The sequence below is a fragment of the Furipterus horrens genome, unplaced genomic scaffold (genome assembly GCF_987537825.1).
Source record: "Furipterus horrens unplaced genomic scaffold, mFurHor1.1.pri manual_scaffold_2, whole genome shotgun sequence".
Classification (NCBI taxonomy): domain Eukaryota; kingdom Metazoa; phylum Chordata; class Mammalia; order Chiroptera; family Furipteridae; genus Furipterus; species Furipterus horrens.
The window spans coordinates 35,649,157-35,666,764 of NW_028327172.1; the positions used below are offsets into that span (position 1 = coordinate 35,649,157).

Here is a 17,608-nt window from a genome sequence, read left to right on the forward strand (position 1 = left end):
ATTGAACTTTTAAGAGGTTAAATATTATTCCTAAGATCACATAGCAATGAAATGGGATATCCAGGTCTGCCTGACTCCAAAATCCCTGCTCTTTCTCACACTTCATAATACCTCAAGGGGGATTCTATGTGTATTAATTTACATTTTACATGATGGTATAAAAATTTCAGAAAAATTTTATGTATCTTATGTGCTCCTGTGACAAACTCATGAATGTAGCTAGAACCTCAACTTTACAGGTAATACAAGTTATTGTCAGTGATGTGATCTGTTGGAAATCGTACAGCTAGGAAGTAGCAGAAGCTTAGGGCTTTAAGCAACCCTTCCTGTCTTAAAATCTGGTATTCTTTCTATTCCACCACAGACTTAAATTCTTGAGAGCACCTACACATTATGTTTGACACACTGTAGGAACTAAATATGTCATAAAATTAGAGAGCTGGAGTCTTTTAAGAGATCATAAAGAGTATCAACTGATGGTCATTGGTGCTAATTCAAATGCCAACAAGAATCCTCAATTTAGGGTGCAGTGAAGAAGGAAAACTATTTAGTGCAAACAGTTTGACAGTAATATAGCATAGCTATGGAAATAGTACTCGGCACTGTGAGACATCTTCAGTGTTTCAGCTCCAGCCTGGCAATGGCAGTATTTAGTCTTCCCACAGAGCTCTTCTAGATCTAGAGGGGAGCCTGGTTTATATAGACAGAAGACAGAAGTCCCCACCCTTGGTTCTTGATTGGTCAGAATAGAGCTGCTCTGATTGGTCAGAGCTGCACAGCTCCAGTTGGATGGGAAAAGCCTTAGCCCTATTGGTTGTAGTAGAACTCCAGGAATCTTTTAAAAGGACTTGCTTAGAAGGCAGGAACAGTGCTGGCAGGCAGTCTAGCGGTGCAGAGGCAGGCAGTTTTGTGCATAAGCTTCTCTCTGAAGTTCAGTTTGCATGAGAGGTCCCTGCGCAGCAGTGGCTGCTAGGCTCTGTGCTTTTTTTCTTTTTTTTAATGATTTGAACCCAGGTAGCCATCAGGAGCCCTTCTTAGTCCTCAGGTGTCCTATTTTTCCTTTCAGGGTTCAGTAGAGCAAATTCCTCATGTGTAGCTAAAAGCCAGCATTGAGTCACCCAGGAACACTTGTCTAGTTGTTGTAGAGCTGGGACTAGAACCTAGGTTTCCTCATGCTCCTGTGCTCTGCTTTTATTATTTAAGAGTTTACATTTAATCCGTGTAAGTCTTTCTCCTTGGTTCCCTCTTTCATTCACATGTTTCAACTTTCAGAACCTACAAAAATATTTTCTTCAACTCCTGTCTCCTAGCAACCCAGTTCTTTTCACAGGTAATCGAGGTTAATCAGTTTCTTGTATATCTTTGCAGAAATACTTTATGCACATAAAGCAAATCGTAAACTGTGTGTGTTTATTTAACAGTGTATCTTGCAGATCACTCTGTATTAGTACAGAAAGTCATTAAAAAAAATTGCTTCATTCATATTGAATGCATGTTTCTTAATTTAACCACTCATTTATAGTTGTTTCCAGTCTTTTAAATTAAAAACAATTCAATAATAAATGACCTTGCATACGATATTTCTTATAGGCACAGACGTATTGGTAGGATAAATTTCTAGAAATAAATTGTTAGGTCAAAGAGAATGTTTTTGTACATTTTTTTTCTCTCATTTTGCTGTACATAGACTTCTATTTTTAATCTAGAAATGGAGTGTTTTCACTTTGAAACTGCTTTTGTCTTTCCTATTTGACAGCAGTTTATAATTAAAAAAGAAACATGATTTATGAATAATAGGATTTCTTTTTTAAACTAGTGTGTGCTGTGTGCTTTTATATTAATATTGCAGGTTAAAGGAAGTGTAATGGGAGCAGCATTCCTTTGGAATTAGATCTGATTTTGGATCCCAGTTCCACCAAGCTAGTGATTTTGTGACCTTTGGTAGGTTACAAATGCTGAGCTTTAATAATCTCATCCGTAAAATGGGAATAGTAATGCCAGCCTTACAGTGTGTGTTGTCTAGAACTACTGTATGTCATTGATTCTAAGATACATTTCCCCCCCTACATTTTAGGGTCTCTGGCATTGAAATGCTTCATAATTAAAGACAAGCCCTAGTTTTGGCATTTTTTTCTTTCTTTCTTGGTACATTAAATAATGATGGCCTTACAATTGATGGCATCTCAAGTGTGATGAAGAAAGGTGATTCCACATACAGGCACAAATGAGCTGTACTGGGCATGGAATGCAGTTTGGTGAGGAAAGTTCAGGGTTGGGTTGGGGGGTGGATGGATCCTAGAGGAGTGGGTATAGCATTTGAGTTTTGTTCTAGGCCAGCAGTCAGCACAGCAGATCCACCACATAGTGGGAGGATAGGACAACTAACTGCTTGGTGGAGCATAGGGACAGATGACCCACAAATTTGAGTATCTGGAAGTTAGAGTTATGGCTAATTCTTTGTGGGTAACAGGAGTTTGGCCCAGGGTTGAGATTTAGGAACCGTGTACTGATTTTTGGCAGGAAGACTTTAAAATAATGAGTATGGAGATGATATTTGCCAGTCATATACCTGGTAAGAGATTTGTATGCAGGATATATAAGGAACTCTTACACTCAACAATAAAAATTATGACCCAATTTAAAAGTTGGCAAAGATTTGAACAGACATTTCTCCAAAGAATAATGACCAATAAGCACATGCAAAGATGATCAACACTCCATTAGGGAAATGCCAATCAAAACTGCAAGGAGATACTACTTTACACACACTAGGATGGCTAGAATCAAAAAGACAAGTGTTCAGTAACAAGTGTTGGTGAGATATTGAGAAATCCCAACCCTCAAACACTGCTAATCGGGATGTAAAATGGCACAGCCACTTTGGAAAACCATGGTAGTTGCTCAAAAAGTTAAACATAGGCATGTGGTGCAGCAATTTCACTACTTAGGTATGTACCCAAGAAAAATGAAAACATGTTTACATAAAGGGTTGTACATGAATCTCCATGGCAGCATTGTTCATAGCAGCCAAAGTGTGAAAGCAACCCAGATGTCCATCACCGAGTGAATGGATAAATACAGGATGGTATATCCATACAAAGGAATGAGAAATAAAGTATTGATACATGCTACAACATGGATGAACGTACAGATAAGAAAAATGAGGCCCTGGTTCTAGGAATGACCTGTGTTATTTAGTAGATTATCAGCATTAAAAAAAGGTTCAGAATGGAAGAAGCCAAACTAAGAGCTGGAATACCAAATACCTATTGATTGGGAAAATCTTTGAGAAAAGGGAGGAGAAATGGTGATAGTGGGGTTTGGGAATAAAACAAAACAGTTACCAGCATTGCCAAGGACAGACAAATAAAAAAGCTAACAGTGCTGAGAATCTGAAGGTTGATCTTGTAATGGTTGAAATTGCTTCCTATCTAAAGTAGATATTGACCCTGAGGTTTGAGCATGCAGAGAGGACCTAGGGGACCCCAGTGTGGGGAGGATCCTGATACGGAGAGGAAGGATACACAGACAGGGCCTGGGTTAAGCCTGGATGTTGCATGCCCCTACAGGTCAGGGACTGCCTTGTTCATCTAAAGCAGCTGTTCTCAACCTGTGGGTCGCGACCCCTTTGGGGGTCGAACGACCCTTTCACAGGGGTCGCCTAAGACCATCGGAAAACACATATATAATTACATATTGTTTTGTGATTAATCACTATGCTTTAATTATGTTCAATTTGTAACAATGAAAATACATCCTGCATATCAGATATTTACATTACGCTTCATAACAGTAGCAAAATTACAGTTATGAAGTAGCAACAAAAATAATTTTATGGTTGGGGTTCACCACAACGTAAGGAACTGTATTAAAGGGTTGTGGCATTAGGAAGGCTGAGAACCACTAATCTAAAGGATCCACAAAGGCCAGCATTATATTATTTAGGCATTTGTGGTCACATGAGGTGGAGGTAAGGAAGGCTAACTTAACTAAGGTAATAGCTATTGGGATGGAAAGTTTGGGGTGGGTATGGAAATTCCCTAGAAGTGCAAGGCTCAGTCAAAGCAAGAGCTGAAAGACACAATAAAGACTTGTGTCTCAGTGTGAAAGAAGGAATGTCATGGGATTTATTCAAATTTCCCATGAGGATGGTGTGAGATATTTATTTAATATCTACATGTCATATACAGGCTCTCTCTGTTTATCTGTTACTCTGTGCCATTCATTCATCATTGTGCTTTGAAAAAACTGTTAATTCTTATCTTTAATATTTTATATAAGCTTTATGTGTTACATGTTGTAGTAAGACTAATAATTGGAAATTGAGAGCAAACAAGTAACTATTAAGGTCAAGCAAAAGAAATAAGCTTTTCATGTTACATGATTGAGGCCATTGGCTTATTGTTGCTTAATGCTTGCTAAATACACCCGCTGTAAAGGATAAATGTGTACTTATTGTAGGCAGGCCTTCAGTCAAGCTTTTCTTACCTACAAACAGTTCATTATAAGAACTGGCTGTAGCCCTACAGGTTCCCTTTCCTCATGTGGTCAGCGTTCAGAATCACTCTGCTGGTATTATGAACTAAAAAATTTTGTGCGATCTTGTCCAGCCAGTTGAGGTTAGTTTTACAAGATGTACTGTTGTTTTAGAGGAATGGGAAAGAAGAAAAGAGGAAAACTTTTCTTTCCTTTTAAAGCCTGTGGGTTTGGAAGGATAAGAGCTTTGAAGAATAAGCTAAGGCTCCTTTTGGGCAGCTGACATGAAATGGTGGTTGACCCCTCTGAATAATTCTCCCTTCACAGCCTGAAGCTTTTCCCTTCTCACCTGTGCTGAAAACGTTACATTTTGGTTTAGATGTTGCTTTTTAAGAAGAGCAAGTGTCCCTTGAAGGGCAGGATGAGCTTTCTGACACTGTAAAGTGCTCTAATTCGGACTGATAATTTTTCACCTGTGCCTCTGGGTGAGATTAGTTTTCTTGAGGGAACTGTTAGTTTTAATTTGAAAGTGGAAGGAACAGTAGAACGAGAGATAAGTGATTTTTTACCTAGAATGTTTCCAGAATGAGGCTGAAGTTTGGATAAGAGTGTAGTAGTGGGGGATTGGGGCAGGAGGAAGAGGCTGGGATGTACAAGGGGTGCCCCCAAAATAATCGTTTCTTCCTTATAAGTGTAGCTTAGGGCTGGCTCTGTATGTACTCTGGGAAAGGAATTGAAATCCTTTCCCCATGTCTTCTTAGGGCCAACTGACTCTGTTTCAGATGTTAGAACTTGGTTAATACTGGCCAAGACCATATTTCAATGGTAGTTTTTGTAGTCTGGCCTGTGGACCTAAACACAGCTTTTTCTCTGGGGAAAGAAGTACCAAATAACTGACTTAGAAACAAACTTTTGTAATAGAACCAGTTTGTAAGTTGACTTTGTACTGTACCTTTGCTTGTTGCATTCCAGGCCCATTGATTTGCAACCAGATAACTTTCTACATGAGGTGTGCATATTGCTGAGATTGCACAGAAGTCACATGGAGGCCTAAGTTTTGTTAAAAAGAAGCTGAAAGGATTACTGGGTTTAGTGCAGATTTTATTATTCTGCATTCAAGTTCTAGAGGGTAAATTATGGAGATCTCTGTAATTATACATGTTAGATAAAATGAAATACTAATTTCAGTCAGGAAAAAACAAGTACTCGAGTGAAGGAATATCAAACATATTGGAAACATTTGACATAAAAATAAGAGGTTGTTGCAGGGAACAAAGGTTCTCTGTGACGTGACAGCTGCTGTTAAAAAGTGACACCAGGAAGAGTCGGGCTCTGGCTCACAGCTGCCTGAAGTTGCTCCACTCTTCTCTTGTGTTACCAGAGGAATTTGTACTGCTCTTGTTTTAGCAAGTAGCGCTACTGATAGCTAACCAGGTCCTTACTGTGCTCTGGGAAGTTAATTCCCAACTCTCCATTGCGATCTTTATAATAATAGGTTTTCCAACAGCCAGTGTTTTGAGGTTCTAACTATGTACAGAGTACATTGCTTAACTTCCTTGCAAGGAAGTTCTAAAAACCATGAAAGAGACTTTGGATACATCAGATCTATTTGGATGTATAGAACTGGATTTTAACTGGAACTTGAACCTTTTTTAGTTTCTCTTGAAGCCCCAAAGGCTGAGAATAAAGTAATAGTTGCCAAGTCACCCTCATATTCCAAGGACATGAATAGAATGTAGCTTTAGTTTATTTGCACATTTAGGCCATACCCTACCTCCAGGAAATGAAAGTGTGGAGAGTTAAGGCTTCTGAGACAAAGATTTTTGGGGGAGAGCTGTTAGTATGTAGAGTGTTCTTTGTCCTTTCCCACCTTTGCACACAGCAGAGAGGAGATGATGCTTTTCTTATATCCCCTTCATTGAAGCCAGATGGTGGGGAAAGTGCTAACAAAATTATTTTGAGAACTTGACATGTATCTCTTTTGATTGGGGAGCATAAGGATTCATATGTAAATCTGTGAATCGATAGCAGAACAGAGAAAACAAGAGGGCTGTGTACAGGGTGGGGCAAAAGTAGGTTTATAGTTTTCTGTATGGAAAATAATACAATAATTGATAAATAATAATATAAAAATAAACTGTTTCATGTACTCACAACTGTAAGCTTACTTTTGCCCCACCCTGTGATTAGGGATCTGAACTTCAAAAGACAGTAATGTTTCCCAGAGCTTCTGGATGAAACCAGCTTAAAGCCTTCTAAAAATGGATAACGTTACCCTGGCTGATATGGCTCAGTTTGTTGGAACATCATCCCATACACCAAAAGGTTGCGGGTTCGATTTCCAGTCAGGGCACATACATCAGTTGTGGGTTTGAGCCCCAGTTGGGGCGAGTATGGGAGGCAGCCAGTCAATGTTTTTCTCTCACATGGATGTTTCTCTCTCTCTTTCTCTCTCTCTCAAATCAATAAACAATTTTAAAAAGGCAGGCGGTGGGGTGACACTGTGCATGGTCACCTAGAAGATAATGTAGACTAGGAGGAGGTGCCATTGAAACCCCAAGGACTGGGAGTTAGAGGTGTAAACGGCCAGGTCTCATCTGAGTCTTGGGAGGGCACACGGAGGGCCCCACTTAGGGACCCTTCCAGGAAACCCCCGAGACCCGTGTGAGAAAGCACGGGCACCAGGTTCCATTGCTGCAGCCTTTACAGCCCCTCTCACCTCTCCCACTCCTGCAGCTCCAGCCCTGAAGGGGACAGAGACAGACAACCTTGTAAAAATTAATTGGGAAAATATATGTATCACACAGTAAAACTTAATGTTATAAACTGCTTGCTGCATGCTAAATGCTAAATAAAGGATGACTGCTGTTATTGAGGTTGAGGGTACTACGTTTTTTTTTTTTTTTAATGGAATCAGTAGAAGCAGGAATGAAGGATGAGTATGAGTGTCATTTTAAGTGTAGAAAGGCAGAATAAATAAAGCAGAAGAAGCCTGGAAACTTAGATTTTAGTGCTGGATCTGCCAGTGATTTGGTGTTTAGGTACTAGGCAAGTCACTGGACCGCTGACAAAATCTGTGTCCCCCCGTGGAGTTTTTAGTCGGGTAGGGGACAGGATGGACAGTAAAAGTAAAATATAAAATATAAAGAAAACTGGAAATTTTCTGACCAAGAAAAAAAGTTATGCTTCTAGGTGAGTTGTTGGTCTTAAGTAGAGTGAGGTAAAGCTCAGAGTTTAAAAGCCTCCCTTCTTCCCTTGATTTGACCCTTTCTGTAGTACTTATGTGCTCCCTCCAGATTAAAAAAAATTTTTTTTTCCCCACAAAAATTGACAAATACATGCAAAAGTAGGGAGAATAGTATAATATACACGTTATCCAGATTCAGTAGGTATCAGGGTTTTTCTGTATGGTTCTATCTATTTCCTTATGCTGCGCTCTCCTCTCCCCCTCCCCTTTCTGCACCCCATATTTTCAGAGGACTTCCAAGACTCCTGAGAATGCTGCTGTGCTCAGAAGTGCTCTGCCGTTTGTTCACAGTGCCTCAGTGGCCCCGTAGATCTAGCCTCCTCTCTGTTTTACATTCCGGGGTAGTGGACCAGTGTGCTGGCTCTACTGTGTTTCCCAGAATGTCTCACTTCCCGTCGGGGTGCACAGACCAGGCACCGCTCTGTGGCAGTGCCTGGGAACTACACTTTCACCAGCAGCTTGGCAGCAGGAGAAAGCGGGTTGTCGCTCTTGCCCACTGAATGCAGAAGTTGCATCACCTCATTCTCATTCTTTCCCTTCCCCCTTCTTTTCTTCCCTACGGTTTGAATGGGAAGATAGTGAGTTGGGCAAACAGAGCTCCCGTTGTGCAATCTAGTGGCATGTAATCTGGAATAATATTCCTGTTATCCCAGCATAACACTCTTGCATTATTAAGGGCTTCTGACAGCCTTACCCAGATCAGATTTTGTCAGGGGAAGTAAATAGATCTCCCTGCCTGAATGGGATAGCTTCCCTCATACTAAACTTTTCTCCACAATTCCTAACAACCTTAAAGAGACTTAGGTCCATTTGCCCATCTTAGTACCTGGAAAGGCATCCTGCCCTTTGAAAGGAGGCATTCCCTTTCTTTCTGGCGAGGGTCCTTTTCCCTGCATCCCTTCTTGTGATTCCAGGAAAGCACATCACAATTCCCCCTTCCCTTCTGCCTCTTCCCTGCTTCAATGTGTTATTCTCAGCTCTTCAGTCCATTCTCCTTCCCTGCCTTTGGCTAAACCTTTACTGTCTTCCACAGTGCAGAACCCTACTTGTATTTTTTTTCTTGCTTTCTGCTACAGAATATCCTTTCTGCACTGTGGTTGGTAACATTTTTCAACTGCAGGATAGACACTTTTTTTTTTTTCATGGCAAATTGTTGGGACTCTTATGTTTACAGGTGAAAGTACACAGTTCCTGTGCATTACTGCAGTAGTAGCCCTTTAACTTCATGGCCTTTTGAATAAGCATGGTATTAGCATTTCATGCTGTTTCTGTTCTTTGTCCAATACATTTAACACTCCACATTCTCCTTGTCTCCAAACACAGCACAATTACTGGATGTTATATAAAAAGCAGTGGGCTCTGTGAAAGTAGGCACTTTGTCCCTGTGATGCTGCGTAAGTAATTGTCAAGCAAATGAATGAACCAAGAGAGCAAGAGCAATTGGCTAATGGGTTTCAAGTAGTGAAAAATAAGTCTTTGGTGAATGGTACCGATCAAACATGAAGGCTTTGCTTACTGTGTAAACAAAGTATTGAATCCTATAAGCAACAAAGGAACCATTTAACCCCACCATTAATTTATGTAATTTAAAGAGGTATAATTTGTATCATGCAAAAAAAGTATGCAGCAGGGTGAATTTTTACATATGTATGTATCTTTGCAATCACAGCTCAGATCCAGAAAGTATTTCCAGAATGCCCGATGGAGGGTGGGGGGCTTGATCCTGATTTGCAGCATTTTGGATACCAAGTCCCATGGTTGGTCTGTGTTATAACTAGGGTTGGAATTATAGCTGTTCCTGGGATTAGCAAACACTAGTTCATACCATGTAACCATGTGATAAAAGTAATACAATGATTATTAGGGTTAACGCTTATGAATTATTGCCATGTCTTGGCCCTTTATATACATTACTTCATTTTATCTGTTCCATCAGGTTTTGTTACTGCCCTATTTTACAGATGCTAAAGGTTAGAAAGGCAAAGTCATTTGCCTCAGGTTCCACAGCTTGCAAGTAGAGTTAGAATTCATCACCAGAACCTGATTTCTCTAACATTTTTTATCCTCTCCTGAGGACATTTTTTTTTTTTTTTCATTGCTTTTAGAGAGAGAGGAAGGGAGAGAGTGAAAGGAGGTAGAGAGGGAGAAAGGGAGAGAGTGAGACAGAGACAGACATCATTGTGAGTGAGAAACATCGATTTGTTGTCATCTCATACACACCCCAAACAGGGATCAGACCCTCAGCCTGGGTATGTGCCTTGATTGCGAGTTGAACCCACGACCTTTTGGTCCATGGGATGATGCTCCAACCAACTGAGTCACACCAGCCAGGGTGAGGTGGATTTCTTGTTGGTGGTCAAATGTCTGGTACCCAAGTGTAAGCAACAACACTGTTTCGTCTCTGTGGTGGGAGGTAGTGGTTATATTTGTTACCTACACATGATGAGTGCTCTTTTTAGGCATATTCTGACCTATGCCTTATTAGAATTATGAGAGGGAAAGGTAAGTCTTTGATTTTCTGACAGTCAGGCCCAGAGTGATGTTTCTGAACTCAAGGGGTTCTCCACTTGGGGTGTTCAGTTCAAGAATGAGATGTAGTTGTTTGTCATAAGGTAGTTTTATTGACTTGCAGTAAAGGAAACAGGATTTATATCTGAAGCTCTGTCTTGCCCTGTCCTATCTAACAATGTTCCTTAGGATAGATCTATGAGGGAGGAAGATGCTTTCAATAGGATGACTTTTTAAACTCTACATGTGAGGGGGGACCCCCCCAAAACCTGGAATTTATAAAAAGTTGTGTAATTATTCTTACATGTTTAAACTTAAGTGACCTTCAAAGTACTCTCCATTTGATGCAATAAACCTATTGAGACTTTTTCCACTGCTCAGAACAGTTTTTGAACTTGTGGATTTTGATGCCTTTTAGTGTTTCTGCTGTTTTTTGTTTCACTTCTTCCACATCAGCAAAATGTTTCCGTTTGAGGACCTTTTTTCATCTGGGGAAACAAAAAACGTTGGTTGGGGTGAGATTGGGTGAATAGGAAGGGTGGTGCTGGAATCATGCTCTTTTTTTTTTTGGTTAAAAACTGCTGAACACTCAGGACAGTGTGGGCAGGTGTGCTCATTAATCATTCATCATGAAATGGGCAAGTGTTGAGTTGTCAAAAAAATTCACAGAAGCCGAATGCAGCCTCTCACAACAACACCAGCTGGTACACTGATACAGATGGGTTCCTAGAACTCACCTAACGGGGGAAGCTTATACTATAAGGGGCCTGCCCACCAGAAGATAATTCTGTTTTTTTGGGGCTTGCCCCCTTTTATAGTAAGAAGATGATGGGATCTATAGACAAATTATGAAAACAGGACACAATGAAGATGAAATGTGGACCTAAATATCCAGAAACTCCCAACAATTAATTTTTCTTAAAAATTAACATAAGTGTAATAAATGCTTGCTGGTGTTAGCAAAGTGGCAACATTCTTACAACATTAAAATTGTGTTCAAGAACTAAGACACTCAAAGAAAACATGAAATTTCCACAGCTATTACATTTATTTTAATGGCCCTCAAGGTTGCTTAAACCATCAGTCTTCTAGAAGTGTTCATGTTTTAATTTGGTCTCACAATGCAAAAAGAAACAGTCACATTAAAAGAATTCTAGGTATTACACATGACCTGGACACTTGAAAAATATATTTACTATTTGTCCATTATGTTTCAGGCAAAGTGGGAGGGGCAGTGGGGCACATTTTACCCATTTATGCATAACCCGGGGCTGCTCAATGGAATTCAGCTTTTATGAGATGAAAGCGCTGTGAGAGGGATCAGGTTGCTGTGGAGAAACATGTTTCAGGAAACTAATCTTAAGAAAGAGATAAGCGGTGTGCTTTATCCAACTTGCTTGGTGAAAGATTGCAGTTTTAAGTTGTTTAGAGCAGTCGGTACAAAGAAGATTGTTGCCAGTTGTGTTTACTTTTTGAAGAGGTGTGGGTACCAAGAACTGAGTTTGTTTTGGTACCTGTTTCTTTTTAAATGGGGAACGGGATGGTGATAGAAGTGACTTTCTACTCAAAGCTGCTCCTGTTGTTAAGTGTTTCTTTTCCAGACTTTGTTTAATAAGTCTTCTATTTAAGTGAAACCATCAAAAGGGAAATAGGATTATGGAAATTGAATTCTGTGATTAAAGTTAATCCTAAAAGATAAATGTGGAACGTGTCCTTCGAAAATAAAATAAATATGTAAAATCATAGCAGCAAGCAGATCAGTCTTCTCTCCCTACCCACCCCTCCACCCTTCCCAAACCAGAAGTTTCTTCAACTGTCTTGTGCAGAGTGCCTGTTTCTGAGTAGCTTTTTGGAGTTTGCATATGTCACTATGCCCAGGGCTGTCACTTAAGAAGGTCATGTCCCTGGAGCCAAACAGGTCATCTTCCAGGAACCCTTGCCTGAAGGATGGCTGAAACCTGTGGTGCTTTCCTCCAAGGCATTCCGTCAGATTTTGTAACGAGCCAACGGGAAAACAGGCTTTGAGGAGGTTAGTCAAGAGGGAGAGTGAAGGAGATACTCGGGACAAAGAGCAGGATGATGTCTGTGAACTTGTTGGTCAGTGCCCTTCTGTACGAATTGGGAACTAAATTCTCTCTCAGACTCTTCTTGTTGCTGTTGTTTCCTTTTTGAAACATTTAAAAAAATTATGAAGTAAAATACACAGACATTTAAGTGGTTAAGTAAGATTCTTCCCTTTTGACTCTGTTTACCTGAACAACCCTTTCTGCTTTTGATGATTTGAGAGGATAACAGTAGGGAGGCTTTGCTAACAGAGGAGGGAAATCGAGGTTAATATAAAAATAGCAACAACAACACCAAAAATGTCAATGAAAGAATAAGTGTGAGATCCCTGTAAATGAAAGAAGTCATGTTTCTTATAATGTACCAGGCAGGTGAAAGGACTAAAACAGGGTGTGAGAAAGGAAGATGGGACAGGCAGACGGGACATGGAATCTTCCGGGCCTTTCTTTGTTGTCTCTATTTGTTGTTAGTACTGATGCTTACTGTCGGTTTGCGGATAGACCTGAATTATAATTTACTGTGTTTTTCTAGTTTTTCTTGAGATCTAGATTCTTAGAGGGGTGTGTGTGTGTTTACATATACCTATGTTAATTATGAAAAACATTGCGGATCTTCTACAGTTCTCTTGCACTTTTTGGATAAGAAAATTCAGAGATACTTACAGTAATTTATTTTCTCCAGTTGGAAACTGCTCTGAATGAACTTCATTTAATGGGGGAATTGAAATAGTAAAGATAAACCTTAGCACACAATGAAAATATTTTGATTAATTCTGGATATGTGGTATTCGGTAAAGTTACATTGGTACTTGTATAGACAGACATAAATTTTAAAATAAGGTAATTTTTCTTGCAGTCCTATTTTGTAACGGATTATGATCCAACCATCGAGGATTCCTACACAAAGCAGTGTGTGATAGATGACAGAGCAGCCCGGCTAGATAGTAAGTACTCTCTCTTCATTTGGTAGTTCACATACCATATTTTTAAAAACTAAGCTTTGATGTTTTTCTAGGTTAAATATAATTGAAGATGATCTTGCATATAAGCCCATCTCTTTCATTAGTTTTGATTGATGAATCTGCATATCAGGGAATTTAAATATTCCCCAGTAAATGTACTATAAAACTACCAGGATTCACCTTGTTTTGGTGAAACTAGTCATGAAACAGTGTAACTTGAAGTTATATTTTTGGGGGCATTTGGAAAAAATAGGTGAGGTTTCAGTTTTTCTTACAAGAATATTTAACTTCCATAGCTGAAAGTCTTTTCATTGATAGCAAAAAAAGACCATTTGGAGAGCATGGAGTCTAAACCACCCGCAACATGGTTAGGTGGGAGAAAGACAGTATGCCTCTGGAGTTTTGCAAGCGGTTTTACTACAGTATGTGTGGGGGGTGGGGAGGAGAAAGGTGCAAACCCTTCTGAAAAGGATTTACATTATTTATAGACGAAGGGGCTGGTTCTGGGGTAAGTCCAGAGTCCAAGGAAGAAGTGTCAGCTTCTGTAGATGAGCGGTGAACAGCAGGTTCGAAAGTTCATGTGTAAATAAGAAGCGGAGGCTCCTGGGGTTCTGTAGTGCCCCGCTATTCTCTCTCTGGTATAATTGCGGAAATAGCCACCTAGAAATTAATCCTAAATTCCAGCAGATACGGAGGAATGTAAGCAGTCTTGTCAGTCCTGGTCTGCAGCTACTAACAGACGAACTGTTCTGTCTCACTCTCTGGCCGCTGTAATTTTAAGTTAGAACATCTAAGGACTTATTTTCTTGTCACTACCTTTTGGTGAAGCTTAAAATGGGTGAAGTGCATAAAGAAGAGCTTCAATATTTGTTAACTTGCTTAGAATTTATAGCACAGAGGCTTTAGCAAATAGTATTTTTCACTTAGCAAACATTTCACCTCTTCACAAAAGAAAGCCCTGTTCTTTTAACTTAATTCACAGAGATGAAGAAATACATTAGCACCTGCACTTTAAGTATGGTATTTGGAGGGTAGAACACAGTTTCTTTTTGAGTTTATAGGTATCTTTTTCAGTTCTTTACATGGAGGAGATAAACATTGAAATGATCTCCAGAGGTTCTCTCACTCCATCTGCCTAGGTGTATTTGATATTTTTAACCTTGTAATTGGTATGCAAATATATTCTACAAAATCAACCTGTACTGATGAAGATAATTCTGAAATGACTGTCACTAGAATATATTTGTCTTTAGTGTTGAGAATAAAGTACTAACAGGATCACCCTAAATGTGACGTGCTCTAAAGGACCCACATTAATCAGCCTGCCTTTGCTGAGGACGCCATTTGTATAATGAAAACAGGAACACAGTTACATTTGTTGTTTTTTCTTTAGTTCTAGATACGGCAGGACAAGAAGAGTTTGGAGCTATGAGAGAACAGTATATGAGGACTGGCGAGGGTTTCCTGTTGGTCTTTTCTGTCACAGATAGAGGCAGGTTTGTACCAATATTAAAATGTAGATTGCTTTTCTGTCTAGACCACTGTTGCATTGATTTTGGATTTTCTTGTTTTTATAAAGAAAGGAAAAGGAAATAGGGGGCACGGGACATGCTGCTTCTTGGCCAAATTGACTAATTTGTTTTTATGTTTCTAGTTTTGAAGAAATCTATAAGTTTCAAAGACAGATTCTCAGAGTAAAGGATCGTGATGAGTTTCCAATGATTTTAATTGGTAACAAAGCAGATCTGGATCATCAAAGACAGGTGAGAAGGAATTTCGCATTTGGGAAACCAGCTGTTTATATGTAAGTGAATAGATGTATTTAATGAGACAATCGAAAGTGCTATGGTAAAAAAAATGTGCTGAGTTTGACACACTTAGCACAGTTTTTACAGAAGTCACAATAGGTGATTTTGGGAAATTAAATATTCACATTTTTTCCATGGAAGTTCAGTGGACTCTCTAAGTCTGCAAATATTTGTACCAGCTCAGTTCACATGTAATAATTTCTTGGGTAACATCCCAAACTCTAGTTAGATAGTCTTTAAAGTTACCCCTAAAGGCCTAATTTACTCAGTATTAATGCTAAATTATCTTCATTTAGAGAATGGATGTGATTTAAATTACAGTATTAGATTTCTTTTTTTTTTTTTCCCTAAGTCCCATTAATGACTGAATTTTCTGTTAATTTTTCACACTGGCTAGATCTAACACCAGTAAGAAAAGAATATTTTTAGTATTTAGTATCAGGCTGGTTTATACTCACTTGTTTCTTTACCCTTCTATTTCACATTTAATTAAATAAATTTATTTTTGGTATATATTGTTTACTCATCTCTTTGTAGGTGAGAAACAAAGTCAGATGTAAATTAATGTAGGCTCTACATTAATTGGGAGTTTCTTTTTGTGTCTTTATTTCTTTTAGGTCTTTATTATCCTCTACCCGACATCTGGAATAGACTTGTTTAAATTGTTTCCTAATTTTGCTAGTATTTAAGTTCTCTTTTGTTTTTGTATAACCTCATGTTAACAGATTCTTAAGATTTTATTTAAAATGCCCAAACATCAGGAAAAGTTGTTTGATAAACAGCACTGAGGACAGCCTTCCTTTTGTAATTATTTAAAACATAACCTTTGATTTGTGTCCTCTCTTTGTAAAATTTTTGTTGAAGGTATACCAAATTTAAATCATGAACTTAAGAGAAAATTGTTGTTCTAATGCTAAGGTTTAGAAATGTTTACTGATGACACGTGAGGTAAGAATAAATTTTACTGCTAAGTATCTTTCAAATCTGAATTATTATAAAGTTAAGGTAAAAAATTTGATATTCATTTCAAACCAGTATAAACTATTTGAAAATAATTTAGAATATGGCATTGCTCACATCTTAAACCTAGTTTTTGTTAATTTATTTTTTATTTCTTTGTGCCATTTTCTTCAGAGTTTCTAAACCTAATTACGGTTATTGAGTGTTGCCCAGCAGAACCAGCCTACTGCTCTGCACAGTCTTTTCGACTTCTAGAAAGACCTTTATATGTCGTTGGGTCTGGGAAATAATGGCAGAGTAGGTCTGCAGTGAGCAAGAGATTGTCTTCCTTGTCTCTCTGTAATGTCTTTCTGCCCTGATATTAGAAGTAGGTTTTCCACAGAACTTTTCCTGTTGGTACCTCCAGAGAAGGAATAGGCCTGGGGTGAGGTGAAGGTCTCTAGGATAGGCGGTGACAGATTAGTGAAAGCAGGGGAGCATCTGCTGCGGGAACTGAACAGGCCCTGCCATGGTTAGCTGGGGCAAGGGGTCTGTATGAGTTATTTTTAAGCCATCTATATATTGAAGATTGCCAGTAGTAGCTGGTGTGTGGTTTCCATCTGTCTGCAGATATTCAACACACTGTGTGGTACTTTGGCCTTTTTTAACCATAGGGTTACAAAATTTTTCATCTTGGCTTTTTTCTTTTTATAAAAGTAAAACAAGGTGGTGAGAAACAATATAGGGAATGGTAAATTTCATATTGCCATCACCTTAAAGGTATGCAGTTAGCTTGGAGTAGTTTTTTTCTCTATTTCTCTGCTTTAAACCGTATACCTTAAGTTATGTATATACTGAAAGCTCAGATGTGTATATTCAAGGGAGAAAAGCAAGTAGCTGAAACCTGACTGCTTAACTCCCTGTTCATTCCTCTAGATTCTATTCTCTGAAGGTTAGGTGCAAAGAAAAATGTTATTTCTTCAAAGGCTTCGTCTTCTCTTTTCTAGGTTCCTTCACACCTGCACTCAGGCGTGTCAGCTGTCTCGCTTTAAAGCCGTGGCCACTGCCTTTAGTGCTGACTGGAAATCTTGCATTTCCCCAGTCCATTTGTTTCCCCTTGCTGGGACCATTATGACATACTTTCTCATTTTTAAACTTAACAACAATTTATTCCCATCCTTTTCTCTCCGTTTGTGATGAGTGATACTTTTCTATGTCACTGAAAAATTTCTGCATGTTCCCACCTCCGCACGAACTAACTTCAGTGCACATGCACCCCGTCAGTTCTTCCTTCCCCCGCTTACATGGAGAAACTCTTCCCCTCTGTGTGACCAGCCCCTCCTCACCAGCTCATGGGCGTCTCGCCAGCAACTGTTCCGTCCCAGTCGGTCCATTTCTCTCCTACGTGATCATTCCCATCAGCATACGCCATGCTGTAATGGCTCTCATCTTTAAAACAAAAAGGAATTTTAGCAAAAACTTGTTCTTAATTTCAGACTCCTCTCTTGCGTACTTTTTGGCTGCTCCTCCTCAGTAGCAAAACTCCTTGAAAGAATTATCTACACTTGTTCTCTCTACTTTCTTTCCTGCTGTTCTTGCTTGCTC

The 17,608-nt window shown here is 39.2% G+C and overlaps 1 protein-coding gene across 1 annotated transcript in view; it reads left to right on the forward strand.

Annotated features, from left to right (window-relative positions):
* Nucleotides 1–17,608, forward strand: part of RRAS2 (RAS related 2) — an 86,923-nt gene that overhangs the window by 49,908 nt on the left and 19,407 nt on the right. The window contains exons 2-4 of the mRNA XM_090263763.1: nt 13,151–13,238; nt 14,650–14,752; nt 14,911–15,019. Coding sequence (XP_090119889.1) covers nt 13,151–13,238; nt 14,650–14,752; nt 14,911–15,019 — 300 coding nt within the window. The remainder of the gene's footprint in view (nt 1–13,150; nt 13,239–14,649; nt 14,753–14,910; nt 15,020–17,608) is intronic.